Source organism: Eptesicus fuscus, chromosome 10 (genome assembly GCF_027574615.1).
Source record: "Eptesicus fuscus isolate TK198812 chromosome 10, DD_ASM_mEF_20220401, whole genome shotgun sequence".
NCBI lineage: Eukaryota > Metazoa > Chordata > Mammalia > Chiroptera > Vespertilionidae > Eptesicus > Eptesicus fuscus.
In genome coordinates, this window is record NC_072482.1 from 62,272,968 (window position 1) to 62,291,896 (window position 18,929).

The 18,929-nt window shown below is 49.1% G+C and overlaps 1 protein-coding gene and 1 non-coding gene across 6 annotated transcripts in view; both read right to left on the reverse strand.

Moving 5' to 3' along the window:
• Window positions 1-253: 253 nt before the first annotated feature.
• The window catches only part of FYN (FYN proto-oncogene, Src family tyrosine kinase), a 206,135-nt gene continuing 187,459 nt past the window's right edge, over window positions 254-18,929 (reverse strand). For all 5 annotated transcript variants that reach the window (XM_008159381.3, XM_028140293.2, XM_008159451.3 and 2 more), the window contains 2 exons: window positions 12,923-13,054; window positions 254-1,858 (listed from right to left, as the gene is read on the reverse strand). In XM_008159381.3, coding sequence (XP_008157603.1) covers window positions 1,650-1,858; window positions 12,923-13,054 — 341 coding nt within the window. In that variant the 3' untranslated portion in view covers window positions 254-1,649. The remainder of the gene's footprint in view (window positions 1,859-12,922; window positions 13,055-18,929) is intronic.
• Window positions 13,953-14,059, reverse strand: LOC114231233 (U6 spliceosomal RNA). The gene has a single exon (XR_003617199.2). It is a non-coding gene; the product is annotated as a U6 spliceosomal RNA (small nuclear RNA).

An 18,929-nucleotide genomic window follows, 5' to 3' on the forward strand; every position in this document is an offset into this window, starting at 1 on the left:
AATGTCTGATAAATTAAAATGTTAAGGTATGCCTAGTCATGCTTTAACGTTCCTTTGAATTAGCTAGACAATAGCCTAGCTTTTCTGGGGAAGAAAAGAAAAAAAAACCACTCCAGGTGTCTCGAATGTTTCTGTCGTTTGGAAATCACTGCACAATGGTTACATTCCCCAGGTGGCTCCTCACCACCTGGCGTGGAACAGATATGTCACCGCCAGAGTCCCTTCCATGTTTAAACAAATGAACAAAAAAAAATTCAAATGTAAAATGCTCTCTTTTTAATTACTAAATTAAGAAAGTTAAACAATTTAAAAATGTAAACTCACAAATAAATCATAACAAAAAAGGAATTAAGACTTCAGAGTTGCTACTCAGTATTAAAAACTCAATAGAAATCGGCTTTTTTGATTTGTTGTTGTTAAACATGTAATTCAAGGTTGGTACAAACAGCAACTAAAAATGTAATACTTTTTTGTGTGCATCCCCATGAAATGTCAAGTAGTGCATAGTTATTCCACCGGAGAACTGTCGGACACACAGAAAGTCATTTCATTAGCAGTACAGGACATTGAAACACTTAGTTTACAATGGGAAGTGCACAGCCCCCACCCTCACCTTCCTGGGAGTTTTAGTTGCATGAGAAAGTTTAGCAGGTTGCCATGACTACAATGCTATGGGTTTTAGACCATTTAAATGTGGTTACAAGATTTATTAAATAAAAAAAGTTTGAAACATTTCAGCATTCATATTTTTATACAAGGAGTTTGTGTGGTATCCATCTTCCAGTTCCCTTGGTAGTTTGGCCGTTGGTTGGCTTAAATGTGCCCACTTTTAAGTTTCAAGAACAAATCGCAGTAAGTCGAAGCAAATACTGGAAACAGGCCTTGTGAATTCAGCTCGGGGGCTGCTGAAAAGAGTCAACTTAACAGCCACCTATAGGTACAGTCATGAATCAAAAAAGTGCAATCCAAATTAAAAAAAAAAAAAATTCATGCTTTGAAAAAGCCAAAAATGAGGCCACTGGTTTTTCAAAATAACATCAGTGCTTTTCTACTGATTCCGCAGTAAAATCCTCACTCTGTGTCCTGAAGCTGTGGTCCAGGCTGGCCATGGTCTCCACGTTAGCACCCACATGGTGTATGTACAGGGACAAATATATTATATGTATTCATATTTGTAAAAAAGAAAAAAAACAAACACCTGTCCTGATTGGTTTTTGTTAAAACATGAAAAAAAATTTTATTGTTTTAGACAAAGAGGCCACTTTTGGAAAATAATACTTTTTTTTTTAGTTGAATCAGGTGAAGACAGTTAAAATCACATAGGATTTGCATTTTTAAAAAAGGAAAGCACTGGGATTGTTGGCACTGGAGTAACTATTTACACTGAACAGAGGTTTGGCCTTTTACGTGACATCGATACAATGCATTTTCCAAAGTCTGAGAAATAACAAGGTCTGTCTTGTATGCTTCACAGAGGAGGTTCGGATTTGGGGACACGTGTCATTAATGAGGGCCATGGAAGTTCGTCAGCTTCAGAGTCACATGCAATCTGATCCTGGACGGTTCTGGCTGCCCCAGCAGCTGGCTACGGATGGAAAGCTAATGGGGAGGGGCGGAGCCTCTGGGACAGGCCTCTGCTGACCCCTATCTCACAGGTTTTCGCCCGGCTGATACTGGGGCTCTGTGGCCGTGAAGTAGTCTTCCAGGAAGCCCTGTAAGTACTCGAAAGTGGGCCGTTCTTCGGGGTCCTTTTTCCAGCAGTGGATCATGAGCTCGTGCAGAGAGATGGGGCAGTCCTGCGGGCAGGGCATCCTGTAGCCGCGCTCCACCTGCTCCAGCACCTCCCGGTTGTTCATGCCTGCAAAGACAGGGGCGGTGAGAGCGGGCACCTGCGGCCCCCAGCCCTGCCCCCCCCTTCTTCTATTTTAAGCCTGCACGTGAAACCGTGCCGAGGTCCCCACTCACGCAGGGTGGGACCCTGCCTTTAACGGGACAGCACACCGCTCAGAAATAAAAAAGGAACGCACGACCGGTACACACAAAAACCCAGATGATGAACCTCAAAAGTGTTTTAAGTGAAAGAAGCCAGACACAAAAGGTAACATACCGTATGACCTCATTTCTATGAAATTCTAGAAAAGGCAAACCTGCAGTGATAGAAAGCAGATCAGTGATGGCCAGGAGGAGGGGCAGGCAGCGCCTGCAGAGGGCCCGGGTGTGCTGAGGGGTGATGGAAATGCTCTCCATCAGGGCTCAGCAAACTAGCCCTGTGAAGGCCAGAGAGTAAATCAGGCTTTGCAGGTTGCATGTATATATATTTAACTCTTTAAAAACCTACAAAACAAAAACAGGGTGGAGCTGTATTTGGTCCCCGGGCAGCATTTGCCCTATATGGTGGTGTGACTGCTTATGTTTGTCAAACTAACTGTATTCTTAAAATTGTTGAGTCCTATTGTATGTAAAACTACATTCCAATCAAGATGACAGAGAACTATGGATGAAGCAGACAAAAAGAAAAAGCCCACGGAATGAAAACACACGGTTTCTTGGGTACAGCATCTACAAGCTCCATTTACCAAGTTCACAAATTAGCTTTCCTCCTGCCTGGGAAAGCACTGGTGCCCTATTGTCCGAGATCTGCCATCATGCCACGCGGGGCACTGTCTGACCCCGTGACCCTGGGGTTTGGTGACGCTGATGAGGAGACAGGATGTCTCCAGGGCCAGTGTTTCCCCGATTACTTCGGACAGGCCATCTATCATTTGAGACCTCGCTGACCCTCTGGGTTGCTGCCTCGGGGAACACCAGGCTGCCCAGCTCTCGCAGGAGGCATCGGAGAGACTGCTCGCTCTCTGGGGAAAGCGGCCCCCTGCACGGTGGCCTTCTTGACAGAACAGGAAATAGCACACTTGGGGTGAGGCGAATGCCCCGACCCCGTTCCCATCACCAACAGGCACCGTTCTCTCGTTTTCCTTCCCTTTTGTTCCGTATCACGTTCTGCCATCGCCTGCCAAGCCCTTGTATGTTTTGGCTGCTCCTTGGCCCTGAGCCTGTAATCTGGACTCCTCCCCAACCTCTGACCCCGATAGTTGACAAAAGCAAGAACCGAATTTTAAGCCATACAGAAACCTAGATTTCTTCCCTGTCTCTCAGGGGCACAGCCATCAGGACCGAGCGTGTGCATGCAGCAGCTCCCTTAATTCTGGGGGGCTGAACCCTCAGCGGGGCCCTGAGCCTGTCCAGAGGAGCTGGCTCCGTGCACAGCCCTGCCTCCCCGCGGAGGCGACACCCAGACTTCGGGATCTGTTGCCAGTTCTCTTTGTTTTGTTGTTACTGTTGGAGCTGGTTTATCCTGGCTCCTGTGGCTGCCAACCACAGCCCTGTCAGTCACATGCTTGTCCAACGCTTTTCGGTGCTTTCTTATTCTGCCACTCCAATTTCTTGAGGTGATAAAATCCACATGTTCTTTCCACTGTACTGAAGTAGGCCTTCACTTCAATTATTGTAACATAACCTCCCTCACATTTCGGGGTGACCCTTACTTGAGTGAGAGAGGTTCTGTGAATGAGTCTGGGTCCCTGTCCCCACATCCTGCCAGACTTCATAGATGGCCCCTTCCGCTGGTGGCTAATTAGCGTAATTGGCTCCAATTGCTGGAACTCACTTGGAAAACTCAGATGGGGCGGGCAACTGGAGCAAGGGGATGGCCTGGAGCTGCGGGAGAAGGTCCTGCCCTGCCCTGTGCCCTGGGGCAGCCGGTGCAGGGCCAGCATTGCCTTACCCACAGCCCACAAACCCAGCCGGCTCTGGAAACCCAAAGCTCTGGGAACTAACTCACTTGGCAGCAAAATTGATCTGCACTGACCTCATTGGGGCATAAAACCTGGCCCGACAGGAGGCTATTTAGTGCTTTTCTGTATTCACAGGTATTGCTGCAGAAGGAAGGATGTTTGGAATAGAGTGCTGCCTGGACTCTCCTAGGGCCGTGGTCGGCAAACTGCGGCTCTCGAGCCACATGCGGCTCTTTGGCCCCTTGAGTGTGGCTCTTCCACAAAATACCACGGCCTGGGCGAGTCTATTTTGAAGAAGTGGCGTTAGAAGTTTAAGTTTAAAAAATGTGGCTCTCAAAAGAAATTTCAATCGTTGTACTGTTGATATTTGGCTCTGTTGACTAATGAGTTTGCCGACCACCGTCCTAGGGTGTTCTATAATGTATGGTTGCGCACTGTATGGGCTTAAAAAAAAAAGTCTCATCTGGAAGCACATCCGGTCCCAAGGGTTTTTGCTGGTTAGTCCTGGCAGGAGTGACAGCAGCCGGGAAAGGCTAGGAAGAGAGCGTAATGGCACATCTGGACTGGCACTCTCCAAAGCGTTTCCCTGTCTGTCAGCACAGTCCTTGGTTTCACAGTATCTCAGAAGCCACAGGGCCTGAACCTGCAGAAGTCGCCCTGTCCCCACCCTTGCCAGGAGCCGGGAGGAACTGGAGGAAAGACAAGCAGAAGGTGAACCCCGAGGCCTGACAGGCCCTTCTGGAGGTAGTTCCACCCCTCCGCACCCCACGCCTTCTAGAGCTATTCTGGCACTGAGACCATCTTGCACGGCACCACTGAGTTTAATTGGTCATTCAATTGCTCTGCGGAGCTTATGTCAGTAAATGTTTCATTTCATTAAAAATAACACTACTGAAATAGAAAGATTTCATGTATTTTTAAAAAACTCTAAATTTAATCTCCACCAACAGAAAGTTTAATTGATCACTTGGGTCAGGCCTATTTTTCCAGTGCTCAGTCCGAGCCTGGGACACAGCACACGCAGCAACTTGACCCTCTGCAGGGAGCACCTCCTGAGGCTGCCTGCTCCCTGGGCACGTGGCCAGGGGGGAGCAGTAACCCGGGGGACGCTGCTGGCCCCACACTGCCAGCTCCGGGGCACACTCCTTCTCCCTCCTCACCGCTCTCCTTCCTCTTCTCGTGCCTTCTCTCCACAGGCCTCTCCAAGCATGGAGAGCAGACGTGACCAATCCATGCACTGGGCCAAACAGAAACCCACTAATGACAGCGTTGCCAGGGAAGTGGGGCTAAGACAGTGGACTTGGCTGACAACGGCGATCTGAATGGGGCTGGCTCACTTCCAGCCATCCGCCAGGCAGCACCCACACAGCTGACCTGCGGCCCTGGCGCCTCCACCGCAGGCCTTTGCAGCAGCAACTGCACAACCAAGGGCTGCCCGCTCAGAGGCCTTAGGCTAGTTGCTGCTGTACAAGCAATAGCCAGTTTGAGTGGACTGTGTCACAGTTAAAACACAGTAGGAGAATACAGCTATGAAACTTCGAAAAATCATACTTATTTCAAGAATTTCTTTTTTAGTCAAAATGGATTTTACTCTGCATACTACTCTAAGATGAGCGTATTTCATTTTTCTGTTTTAGATGGTTTCATATTTTTGTTACAAAGAAAACTGTTATTTTTCCTCTTTTAGCCACTTTTCCCAAGATATTGGCTTGGCTTGTGCCTGGAGTGAAGGGCAGGGCCTGGGAAGGAATATGCAGGAGCTCGAGTGCCGGGCGGCCAGAGACGGAGGGACGTGGGGACCCAGGAGAAAAGCACCCTTTCATTGAACTTTCTAAGCGACAAGCGGACAATGAGGGAGGAGGGTGCTTGGGAGTGATTTTCTTTTTTTGCCTTTTTCAGTGGGAAGAATGCCAGAAATAGAACAGATAGAAACGTTAAAACACGGTGTATGGGCACATTTTTGGGACACACTCATCAGTAGCTGGGGTTTCCCGGTTTCCTAGTGGGAGCTGTGACAGAGACCACTTCTCGGCAGGAGGGCGGTCTCCGCCAGCCCCTGGTGTCTGACCACGGCAGGTGCCTTATTCACCAAGTGTGTCCAGGTTCCCACCCTCCACGTCCATCAGAGAAGGGGCGAGGGCCTGGCTGCCAGCAAGCACGGACACCCTGCCCCTTCCCCCCAGCGCTGCCCGCCTGGGCCCCCACTGCGGCACCTGGCCTCCCGCTGCGCGCGGGAGCCAGCCAGGCAAGTGGGCCGACTGTGCCGGGCCTGCTTCCCGGTCCCTCTTCCCCAGATCCTCCCTGCGGCCTCCTGTCACCATGGATGTTAGGCCGTCAAACGTGGTCTGATGGCATCACATCCCGTTGGGCTGCCCACAACACGGCAGCCGACTCTCCAGCCAAGTGGACTGTGCCCACGCCGCCATTATGATTCCATTATCCCTTCTAAATCCTCGTCCTGGCTTCCTCTTGGTCTCCGAATCATGTTGTTTCCAGCTCTCACTTTCCAACCCTTACTGCGCTCTGGTTGCCAGCAGTGTCTGTTCCCACGGGTGTGGGTTTCTTTCCCTTCTTCCCTTTGGCCCCTTTAAACTTCCCTATTCCTCCTCTTTGAGCTACATACGAACCCGTAGTGCCTCCTCCTTTTCCTTTTAGATTCTTTAGGGAAGAAAACCCCTCAGGGCCACTGCGCTACTTCCAACTGCATCTCAGTGTCTTTCACTAGGTGACTTGACCTCCCTGGCCTCCGTTTCTCCATTTGTCAACAAAACACCTCACCGTTCACTGTGCCTTCAGCTGTTTGGAAAAAATATCTCATATGAAAGGGAGTGCTTTGCTTTACACGTTCCCTTTCTGTGCAGCTTCCTAATATGGGTCTTGGAGGGGCCGTCTCCGCAGCCTGGGACCCTGAAGTGTTACCTGTTCATGTTTGCACTTGGATGTGACTGTGGGCTGCAAGAGCCTGGCCCTCTGTGCCATGTAAATACCTGAGCACGGCGACAACGGGAACGAAGTTCAGGCTATCAGACACCCAGGTTACACCTGAAAACTGAGCTTCCCACTCGGGGAGATGGTCTCCTGTGCACAGGCTTCCGTCAGAGGCTCCCTGGCTTCGTTTCATTGATTTCCCTTGCTTCTTTAAGTCACCATCAATTTCCCTTGCTTCTTTAAGTCACCATCGGCCCTGTGGAAGGCGCTCTGTCTGCTGACTGTTGAGCCTGCCGTGTGGGGCCGGGAGGAGGAAGCAGGACTAAGGCTGTGTGGCTTGCTCAGCACGAGCACCTGCTGTCACATCACTGCAGGCTCTGGTTGTCGTACGGGGTAACAAGCAGGTGCCAGGTTAGGTTTTGGTGTTGGACCAAAGTACACATTTTGGGCAGACAGATGCTGATCAAAGAATACAGATGGCAGTCAAGAGTCACCCTGAGAAGGCACAATGCCGACAAGCTTTGTTCTCTTTCCCTGCCTCACCAGGTAACCTCAGGACAGTTATTCTTATTAAACCCACTGTACTGATAAGTACAGAAAGGACAGGTGCCATAATGCACAAGGGTTGTGTAAGGTAGACAACACAGCATCATAAAGAACTCCTGTCCAGAGGAGAAGCGAGGGAGATCATGAGGTGCCAGGAGGAATGCCAGGCAAATGCAGGGCTGGAGTGGGGAGCAGCAAGGACAGAGCACAGGACAGAGTGGAAAGCCCTTCTTTGCTGCTGCCTCCTCACCTGCAGTCTTCTTCCCCCCACCCTCACCAGCACACAGGCCCGAGGAACCTCATTGGGGGAGGCGGCCACATGGCTCCTGGGCATTGGTAGGATGTCCTCTCTGAGGGACCAGGTGAGCTGGATGTCCTCTCTGAGGGACCCTGGGGGCTGTGATGGGCAGAGAAGGCAAGGGACACAACAGTCTTGGCTAAGATCCGAGGTTCTATCCTGCTTCCCATTCTCCTGGCTGGTGAGTCCTAACCTCCTCCTACCTCAAGAAAAAGCTGCTCCTACAGGCATGCTGGGCACAGCAGGAGCAGGAGTGCCGGCCACAAGGCTGGGCTGCTGAGCACAGCTCAGGGCTCTGGAGCATGGGTGGGGCTGAGGGAGCTCAGGGTAGGACTTCGGATTCTTTAAGGAAGGTGCTACCGTTTCATTGATTCTTTAAGTCACCATCAAGTGACTCAAACCTTTCACAGTCAGGCAGCTGCCACTCGCTAAAAGATTTGCAAGTGCTTCAAATGCTTGATAAATGTGATGTGTTCGAAGGAATGTTTCAGCTTCGCCAGATCCTGCCAAATGCACAGGCAGCTGTTGGGTTGAGAGCCAGGGTTCTGGATGGCAGGGCCAGCCTGCCTGGAATGGTGCTGGAACACAGTGTATGAGCTCACTACAGGGTCAATCTCCCCACACAACTTTGAGGACGGAGTCTATCTCATGCCTGAGAAAATACATGCTGTATTTATGTGTAGGATGATGGAACAGAGTTGAGATTGGCCGAATTAAAAAATCTTGTTTAAAAAACCTCATAGACATGATCTTTTTTATTCCCTGTAGCATCCATCCATCCATTTATCCACCCACCCACCCACCCATCCATCCATCTACCCACCCACCCACCCACACATTCATCCATCCACCCACTCACATTTTTTCAGTCCACACGGGACAGACACTGTGCTGGGCATTGGGAACACATAAAAGCAGGCCCCCCCGCCCCCGGTTGTTCAGAGGTACTGGGAAGTACACACACGTAGGGGCTTCAACAGAGAAGCAAGCAGAGGGACAACCCATTCGATCTGCACATGGAGAAGGCTACACGAAGGAGGCGATGTTTTTGGGTTGGGCTTGGAAGAGTCTGAGGCAGACGGGGAAGCTGAGAAGAGGAACTTCATATTCAAGAGTGACCTCTTGGTGTGAAGGGTGGAGGTGTGGCAGGAGAAAATCGTAAGTCAGACCTCATCATCCTCCCTCAGTGCCTCCCCATATCACTAAGAATAAAAGCAAAAGTCCTGAAAATGACCCAGGAAGCCCTATCTGATGTGCCCCGAGGCCTTCAGACTTCCCGCTCCCTCTGCTGCCGCCACACTGGCCACCCTGCAGCTCTTCGGGGCCTGTGCCCAGTCCCCTCGGAAGGAGGGCTTCTCCCCAGATCTCCACCTGGCTGGCACCTTGCTTCCTCCGGTCTTTACTCAGTACCTTCCCGTGAGACCCTCCTTGCCACCCTTTCCTGATAACCTCCACCCCCTTCCCTGGTTAATTTTCTCCCTACCTGTTACCACTAGCCACTACTGAATGCATTTTGCTTATTTATCTTTGTTTCTTTGTCTCTTCCAGGAAGAATAAAAGTTCATGAGAGCAGGAGTTTTTGTCCATTGGCTCATTGCTGTACGCCTGGTGCAAAACTAAGGCTTCCGGTTTATGTGGAAGGTAAAGGGAAGCCATGGACGTTTATAACTAGGAGAGGAGGATAACGGGGTCTGTGTTTTCTAGGATGGTAACTGTTGGTGACAATGACAGACGGTGGTGGTGGTGGAGGAGGTGGGGGAGACTGGAAGCAGGAAGTTCCATGAAGAGGTCACTGCATGAGGGGACGTCAGCTTGACGTGGGGCAGTGGCAGTGGCAGTGGCAGTGGAGGGAATGAGCAAATACCTGAAGGTGAAATGCAGGGTAAAATGCATAATGCTGATTTTATGCATCAACACCAGAAAACTGCTTTTTGCATTTTCATTTCTCATATACAACAATCCATCAGTACAAAATCAGCTCTAATCTTGGTGCAAAACATGGTTCTGAACCTGGGCTTGTGGAAAAGCAAGCTGGACTGCTGCGCTGAGAATGTATTCAGGTCAGGCTACTACTAGGAAATTTGTAAAACGGAGCTGGTTTTTGTCACAAATCTTGCAAGCAACCTTCCTGTCTGATGTGGCTCCTCCCTGTTCCTCTCAGTGTCACATTTCAGTTATTTTTTATTTTTTGGCTTTAAGGCTCTCAATCAATTTGAGCTTGTCCTTCTCCCCTTCCTTTGAATCTACTCCTTTTACAAAACTTGCTAACTAACCAAGCAATCCAATGTTTTACTGTCTCCTCATACCTTCTGCCCTTCATGTGGTCACACCTCACATACTCCATTCTAAGTTCCTTCTCTGATTCTTACTTTGGACCTTGTTTCATGCTGGGCAAAGATGCCCGGAAAGCATTAAAAACCCATTTATAAGCCACAGCCCCTCCCTTGACCTCCATCCTCACCTAACAGCCAATTACCCCTCTCTGTGTGAAGGTAACACAAGGCCATTCTCAGGTATGAAAGGACTCAAAAAATGTACCTCCACCAACCTTTCTTGAAGAAAGAATGACTTGAAAACGCACTCTAGCCAGCTGAGCAGGTACTACGCGGAGACCTCAGAATGGAATCATGGTGGACGGGGACTGGGAGTCTGGCTGGGTACCACCCACAGGCAGGAGGAGGCGGTGCAGCAGAGAACGCCGGGCAGCAGCACACACTGGCTGACTCGGCCACCCCAACACACGCAACTCGGAGAGGAAGGGCCTTCCCCCCACAGTGACATCTGGATGAAGCTAATGAAACTGTCTGTTCCTTAAGAACCGCTCTCCTTCATTAAGGTAATAATCCTATAATTGGAATCCTTCCGTAAAGGCCTCTCCCTCAAGAAGAGTCTACTGTGAGGTTCAGAGTCCAATTAAATCTGATTAGAGCCATGTTATAAAACAAAAACAGGAAGCACCCACGGCGAGGACCAGGCCTCGGAACAAGTTTCTGTGGCTTTCTGAGGGAGAGGGGCGGCGTATGTCCCTCCCCTCCCCGGGGCTTAGTCAGCCCTTCCAGCTCTTGGCCTTCAGCCCCTTCCCAGACTCATCTCCAGCAGCTCCTGAACTGGCGCCTCCGCCCAGGCCTCTGTGCCCCTCCACATGCCCACCCTTGTCTGGGACGCTTCTCCTTCTTCGACTCGACTGGAGGAGGGAGCCCTATTTGCCTTCTTCATGTGAAGCCTCCCAGACACAGCCCCCTCTCCCTGCCACCCTTGCAGAGTCAGGGCAGCTGTCAAAGCCCCTTGCTATCAGCAGCTGCTCATCCTATGTAGCTGTTCGTAACAGAGTGGGCTTAGTTCTCATTTCACGCTGCTCGGCCATCCTCACAGGATGCGGAGTGAAGGCCCCTTTCAGTACCTGTGGTGTGTAGATCCCTGCATCAGGCGTCCCAGACCCCACTATCAGAATGAAGATTTGGGGCCACAGTGGGTAAAGTCAAGTAACCCGTCCCTTGCGATGATTTCCTCTATTAACAAGTAAGTAACGAAAAGGAAAGATTTCTTCCTGGATTGGATGCACATATTTTATCCATGTGACTAGAAGCTCTGTGGGTGCAGGCACAACATTTAGCTCTTTGCTCACTGCTTTATCTGCAGCACCTAAAACAGTGCCCCACTCCACTGTTCAGTTTGCTGAGAAGACGAGTTCTTATTTGTACTTATTTCCCAGGCATTGCAAATGCCCTGCACAGTTCACATTTTCTGGCGCTCTGCTGAATGAAGGAATCCCAGTCTATGCGTAAAACAGGCCATCTTCAGTATGCTAAAACCAATCTTGATCACCACTCGCCCTCCCACGCACACACCTGCCTTCCTTCGCCAGGCCCCGCCCCCACCCCTTTGTCTGGGCTTCTGCGCGACCAGAGAAACAAAAAGCAGCTCATATTACTGGAAGGAAAAGCTTCAAAGAAATGCAAAGCAATATTAACCTTTCCCCCCAACCGCATTTAACACGGGTGATTATAAACCTGGGGGCTCAGGGAGAAATGAGTGCAAAACCCAGACAATGAAAAAAGAGGGGCCTTCACATCTGCACAATCCCGAGACCTGCACATCTACCCCCTCCAGCAACTACTAAAGGCGCCCCTGCTGCGCTCCAGGCCCCTCCAGGGCAGCCCTTTCTTCTTCCGCTGGGGGCTCCTCCCACTGGTGCACACAGGGGCGGCCGCCGCTGGGGCAGCAGTAAAACCGCCTTCCACCCGCGACTCTAACCGCCCAGCGCAGGGGCGGGGCATTTGTCAATTTTGACTCTGTGCCAGCCTGGCTCTCCCAGGAGTCTCGAGGCCACACCAACCCAGAAAGAGAACCTCTTTCCCCCTCCGCATTTTGAAGATGACCAGAAACAATCCTAAGAAATGAACAAAGGGATTACAAATTAATCTGCGCCCACTGGCTTCTCTGACTGCAAAGACACGATGACAAGAGACCTCCATTCCTCGTTAATCTCCACTATCGTTTTCATCACTGCCTTTTTTTTTTTTTTTTTAAAGGCAGGGCATGAGGGGAGCTGTGTTCTTTCTTCACTTGGCAGTAACTAAAAAAAAATACGTCCTTAACATTTCAGAAAGCAGATTGTCCCTGCACTAGAACCACTAAAGCGTGGAGGTGAAATGGCATGAGTGTCCTGTAAGTCACCATCTGTCTAAATTAATGAATTTAAGCGTGAATAACCTGAACCTGGGCTTTCTTTGGAGACCGTGAATCTGATCCCCAGAAAAATTCCAGGGCCACAGACTCTCCAATTGCTTTACGTTATACTGGCTTCTGCATATTTTGACTGTTTTAAAATGGGCAGTGAGTGGCCTCCAATTGCGTTTCGCATGTGCCTCTGCTCTCTCTGGCCATCTGGAGCCGGGCCTGCTGAGAGAACGGGTCCTGGCATCTTCCTGCCGGCGTGGCTCCACGGGTCAGTGCTACAGGGCAATCAAAACGCAGTGGGGGCCTTCTCCTCTCTTTCCCAGAGAGTCTGCAAACTCCATTGGAGCAGAGGCTCTGCCAGTGACGTTTCTGCTCTGGGAGACACAGACACACTCCTACTGAGAGAGGAGAGATGCCTCAAATTGGGGAGGACCGAAGCGCTCGTTCCAGCTGCCAATACATTAATCCTGGCACCCAATTCATGGCGGCTGCTTGTCTACATACCACAGTGGCTCCCAGTTCTGCTCCTCTCCGGCCAAATACCTGCCCATGCTATTCACACTCATGCTCAGCAGGAAGCTGAGGATGGGGCTTAGAAGGCAAACTGGGTGAGGTTTCCCCAAATGCTGTTGAAAGAACATCCAATCAGAGGCCCATTTCTGCTGGGTCCTGCGCTTACCTGGGTAGGGCACTCTTCCTTTGGTGACCAGCTCTGTGAGTAAGATTCCAAACGACCACACGTCGGACTTGATTGTGAACCTCCCGTACAGGGCTGCTTCGGGGGCCGTCCACTTAATGGGGAACTTTGCACCTGCAGAAAGAGCACCTGGTTATTCAAACCAACAGCATCACACCGAGTATGGGCCGGGGGGAAAAGCACTTGGAAAGCGCTTTCCCAGGAGCAGGTTCACAGAGAGGACGGACAGGAGGTGAAAGCAGGAATGAACCGGGACTGAAAAGCTGTGGGGTCTGGTCCTGGCTCTGTGACCAAAGCCAGTTTAATTTTAATTTTCCCATCAAAGGGTTGCACTTCAAAGCACCTTTAAGCTCTGGCTTCTAGAACTTGAACCTATGGCTACACTGAATGCCATAGGTTTCGTCTGGAGATGAATCTAACTTGTGAATTAGGAAACCAATTTTACACACACACACACACACACACACACACTGCTTTGGAATAATGTTATCCTATATAATAAGAGAGGAATATGCTAATTATCCATTAGGCCTTGAGGCGTAACGACCAACCATGTAACGACCAGATCATGGATCTGCAGAAGGGTGGGCCTGCAAACTACAAGCGGGCAGCGAAAAGCTACAGGACAGGGCAGGGCAGCAAGCTATGAGGAGGGGGGAGGGGGACAGGGGAGCTACAGGAGGATGGGGCAGCGGGCGGAGAGCTACAGGAGGGCAGCAGAGAGCTACTGGCGCATGGATTCATGCACAGGGCTACTAGTATTTTAAAAAATATATATTTTATTGATTTTTTTACAGAGAGGAAGGGAGAGGGATAGAGAGTTAGAAACATTGATAAGAGAGAAACATCGATCAGCTGCCTCCTGCACACTCCCTACTGGGAATGTGCCTGTAACCAAGGTACATGCCCTAGACCGGAATCGAACCTGGGACCCTTTAGTCCTCAGGCCGATGCTCTATCCACTGAGCCAAACTGGTTAGGGCAGGGCTACTAGTATTTTATTATTATTTTTTTAAATATGGAACGCTTCACGAACTTGCGCATCATCCTTGCACAGGGGCCATGCTAATCTTCTCTGTATCGTTCCAATTCTAGTATTTGTGCCGCCGAAGCGAGCACAGGGCTACTAGTTTTTAATAACTACACATAGCATTAAATCATAATGCTACTCTCAGGAATCCTTTCGTATAGAAGACCACGGTTCTCACCTGGTGCGTAAAAACCAAATCAAACCACCATGCTTCTCCCAGCGGGGAGAGGATTTGCTGCAGCCCCTGTGTTATGGGCTCCACCTCCCTAAGGCCTCTCACACTACAGCAGAGAAATGATTTACCTCCGGCTGCCTCCCTCCCTCGACCCATTCCTGGAGAGCGGCCAGCTTTAACTCTGGGACAGTTTTTTCTTCCTGGCTGTGAGAGCCCTTGCTGACCTCCCTACCTCTCCCCTGCCTGCCAGAGAGGCTACTCTCTAATGTTTGTCTTTTTAAAGAGAGCCTTGCCTCCATGACTGTCTTATGAGTCTCTGATTTCTCAAGACCAAGGAGCAAATTTCACGCCTAAGCCAGTAGGACGTTTCCTTTTAAACTTCTCCAATCGTGGAAAGAATCCTCTCTCTAATCCAAAAGAAGGGTGGGTCCACCCTGCTCTCCACCACTCCCCGTGTGTACAGGAGTGACACGGACCCGCAGCCTGTGCTCTCACACACGGGCTCAGCAAGGATCAAACGGCTCCATATATTTCATTGAACAAACTAAAAGGAAAACACGAGGAGTTTTATTTGGTATAAACACAATTATATGTTTAAAGCATGTTAACTTTACTTAGGAGCTCCTAAAAAAATCACACAAAGGTTAACAGACATTTTCATAGTATCCTCCATAAAAAGTCACAATGTGCAAAAGTGGCAAGTGATTAAAACCTTTAAATTAATATGGTTTTAATAACCAGAGGTATGATAAATTATAGCAATTAGATTTTTTTGTTTTAAATACAGTATATGATAACATCTTTAGCAAATCTAACTGGAATTTTCTGGCAATATAATTTTCCTTCCCATCTCTTCTATATCAGTGTGAAATGAAATTTTAAAAAATCCGACTATTTCATTATGTGGCATCTCACATGAACACTTTTTTTTCTTCCATGCACTGTACTATTTGTGCTTAACTGTTTCTCAAGCATAATTATTTATCTCTGTCCTTAAGGGCTGCATGATTCCACACGAGGCTTGGTATTCTCTGAACAGCCACTTAGTTTTAAAAGTTTCTTTCAAAGGATTCTCCCATCCTTCCTACCCTTGAGCATTCTGATCACACAGCTTTGGACTCTGAGCTACTGGGGTTAATGGGATAGGTTTCCTTCAGTGTGGAGAGCAGACTTTGCCCTGGACCAAACTTCATTTCAGAGAATTAAAGGTGTATTAAAATTCATTCCTATTTAAACCATCTCTTGGAAATCTATGCCCATCTCTGAAGCAAGTAGAACATTCTTCTCCACCGTGCAGACACAAATCCTGTAAATGAAACGAGCCAAGGAGCCTTTTTTCCCTTCTTGGAATCACTGACATTGGAGATGGTATGTGTTGCTGAAAGTACACTATTCAAAATTTGATTATAGGCATTCTGGATTTTCTGGGAGAAGATTTCATAATTTCAGATTTAAAAAATATCCCAGATTTCAATATATCAGCCAGCTGTGCTAGTCTGCTTTAGTTTCTCATTATAATATCTACAACAAGAATTATAATACATAAGATTTCAAAAAATAAGCTAAAACAAAGGCTGTAAAGACTCTCTGATAGGAAATCATTTCTAGATAGGTATTTTGACTTAATAGCAAGAGCTCACTTAAATTTATTTTGTACTAGTTTTCTTTCTACCTAATGTATTTATATCTAATACATTTTGGAGGGGAGAAAAATGAAGGATGTCTTTGTTCAATTTCTCCTATTTCTTTCCCTTCTTAAAATAGCACGTGCAATTGACAAAAGGAGGTTCTTTAAATATAGCTTATATTTTCCTTTTCAAGGAAGATAAAGATGAATAAATTAAAGCCGCTATAAGCTGCTAATCATTAATGAATGTCTCAGCAAAATACCGAGTCTATGCTCACTTTTTTATTCATCTCATTACCTCGGTTTCCCCTCATCGTGTTCCCCCCTCTCCTGAGGACACAGATGTAGCTCCAAACAGGGGAGAGTTCACCTGGCCTCTGGGGCAGGGGTCTTTGTAAACGGCCATGCAGGCTGCACATTGCAAACCCCAGTCTATCAGAACGACGTCCCTAAGACTGCCAGTGAGCACCTATGTGAGCCCACGGGTGGCCCTCCTGAGGGTGCGGTGGGTTCTCCCCTCGGGTGAAGTTAGGGAAGCTCAGGCACTGGGGAGGAAGGACTCCTGGGTGCACACAATGCTTTTCTCCTGAAAGTAAAGGCCTGCCCCCTCAGATTTCCTCCCAGATATTGCGGCAGGCATAACGTCAGGATCAAAGTTGTCTTCTAAGTGGTATGGATTGTGGAAAAAGAGGAGACAGCATCAGGAGACCTACACTACCGTGAACTTGGTATTGATTCACTGTTTTTGAAATTCTCCTGTTAGGGGGCGGGATTCAGATGCCAACACAATTTCCTCTCCTATTCACTTTATGGAAGGGAATGTAGCAAATTAAGCAGGTATGATGAACTAAAAGAATAAAGGAATTACTATCACTCTAGTTTTTATTTTTCCTGAATTACTGTAACAGTTCAGGCTTCTTTTAAGCCAAAAGACAAGGCCATGTGTGATACATAAGCATTTATATGTGGACTTGGCAGTTGCTACGTTTCACTGCCTCCTACGGTAAACGAATTGCGGTCACTGGGCCCACATCTGGACTCACCAGAAAAGTAGACCATCTTTGTCCTTTAGTTGCTTACCTCCCTGGAATAGTACCGAGGACTGGTGAGCCTAAGTCTGAATCCTTTCCTGTAGTGATAAACACACCAGGGTTTCACATAGTTTCTCTAACTTCAATTCTGTTTCTCTAACGTCTGTTGAGATGTGAAATGAGTGGCCATAGGCTTCATGGAACAACATGGGTCCTACTCACTCTCTTGGCTTCAATGGCTCTTCTAATTCCAATGACACCAGATGGGACCTCCCTCCCACGTTCCCGACCTCTTCGATGTCTCTGAAGCGCCTCTCAAATACAACATCCAAAATTTATCTTGCCCACAATTCTGCTTCTTTTTCAGAGGGTGCCACCCTGTAAACTGCCTGGCTGATGGGAGCAACATGCGGACATCCTCCTGGCCTGGATGCTGTGTCTATCTGTCCTTCGAAGTGCACGCAGGCAGCCGCACAGAGCCCGCCTAGAGGAGGAGCTCAATACATCTTCACTGAGGCACCTTTGCCCCTGCTGCTTTGTCATTCTCCACATGGAGTCCACGTCACTGCCCTCACGCTCATCCTCGCTCACTCACTGTCACCTGCCTGGACTCCTGCAGTGGCCTTCCAACTGGGCCCACCTGGTCTCTCCTCCCCACTCTCCGCCTCCTCTATGATCCTGGGCCTGCCCTCCTTTGCTCTCCTGCCCCACTCCAACCTCTATGACCTCCGACTGCTCTTACCCACTGCAGGGCCATGGGATGGGCCGTTCTCTTTGTCTAAAGTCCTCACCCCACTCCCACCCTGTGGCTAACCCCTGCTCCTCCTGGTTCCTTGCACAGGGAATCTTTGCCTGAGCACCAGGACGGGGAAAGGTTCCTTAGCTTTTTGCTGCCAGAGTGTCTTATTCTTTGTAGCTGTTACTATTCAAGTGCAAGCAATGTGTTGCAGGTATCCCCACCTTAAACGTTGAGTTAAGACACTCTGCTGTTATGGGAGACCAACACTAGTACCTGTTTTCCCTAACCAAAAGAAATCCGAGGAGGGTTTTCACTTTCACAAAAAAAGGCGGAAAGCAAAAATAGCGATCCTGTTTGTTTTGCCGCGAGCGTTTTGGAAGCAGCGCACACCCAGAGCGGCAGGAGCGGCCCGACAAGCTCCTGGCCAGGGAACTCCACTCAGCATCTCAGCGTCACGCCGCCTGAGCTCCGAGCTGCGTCTGTGAGCACCTGTGCTTCATCTCCATCGATTTTGTGCATCCGTTAGCAAGATGTGTCCCGAGGTGACTGCTTCTTTGCTTTACGCCACTTAGGCTTACACATGGCTTCATTTTTGGACAGTGGGGAACCTGGAGCTGCCTGAACGGTGACTCTCGACAGCTACCGTCCTTGAGAGCAGGAGCGGGTCTTTCTGGATGGCCAGCATCGCCCCAGGACAAGCCCGGCGCCCGGCGCCCAGTGCCCAGGAGCAGCTAGATGAAGAGGTGCTGAGTGAACAGCTGAACCCCAGCTCCTTCTAGGGCTCATTACCAATTTCCTGCTCTCTGGTGAGGCCTCCTCTCCTTGTCCTCGGCGACCAGCTGGGAGCCCTTTTAAGAGGCTAACAATTGCCAAGTACAGTAGAAAAAGCATCTGTCGCACACTACTGACGCTGAAAAACTCCTGGAAAACCCTGTGTTTTTGGTGCCAAATGAAGTGTTTAGATCCTCTTTGGGTCCGAGTGAGACTGTCTGAGGAGGAGGGAGCCCCCGACTGCTCTGTGAAGTGTGCAGCCGGGAGGTGAGGTGGTTGTATCAGTGGAAAGATGAGGTGGCCAGAGGCCTTGGGAGTGCTCCCAGCAAAAGAAAGCAGGAAATCCTTTTCTTAATAGACTAGGGTGAAAGCAGGTGACTGGACATCGATCGGTCAACCCACGGGGCCATGGTCTCTCCCATTTAAATAAGGTTAATAATCATCTATGTTTTCAGCAAGAGAAAGGAGAGGGTTGTGGCTGTACTCTATCAACGTTTTCCCACAAAACAACAACAACAAACCCTCCCTCCCCCCAACTGGGCCGGTTTTGTTCTCTCTCTTCCCACCATCAGTATTTCTGGAGTTTCCCCACATGCTTGGCCCTGTACTCAGTGCT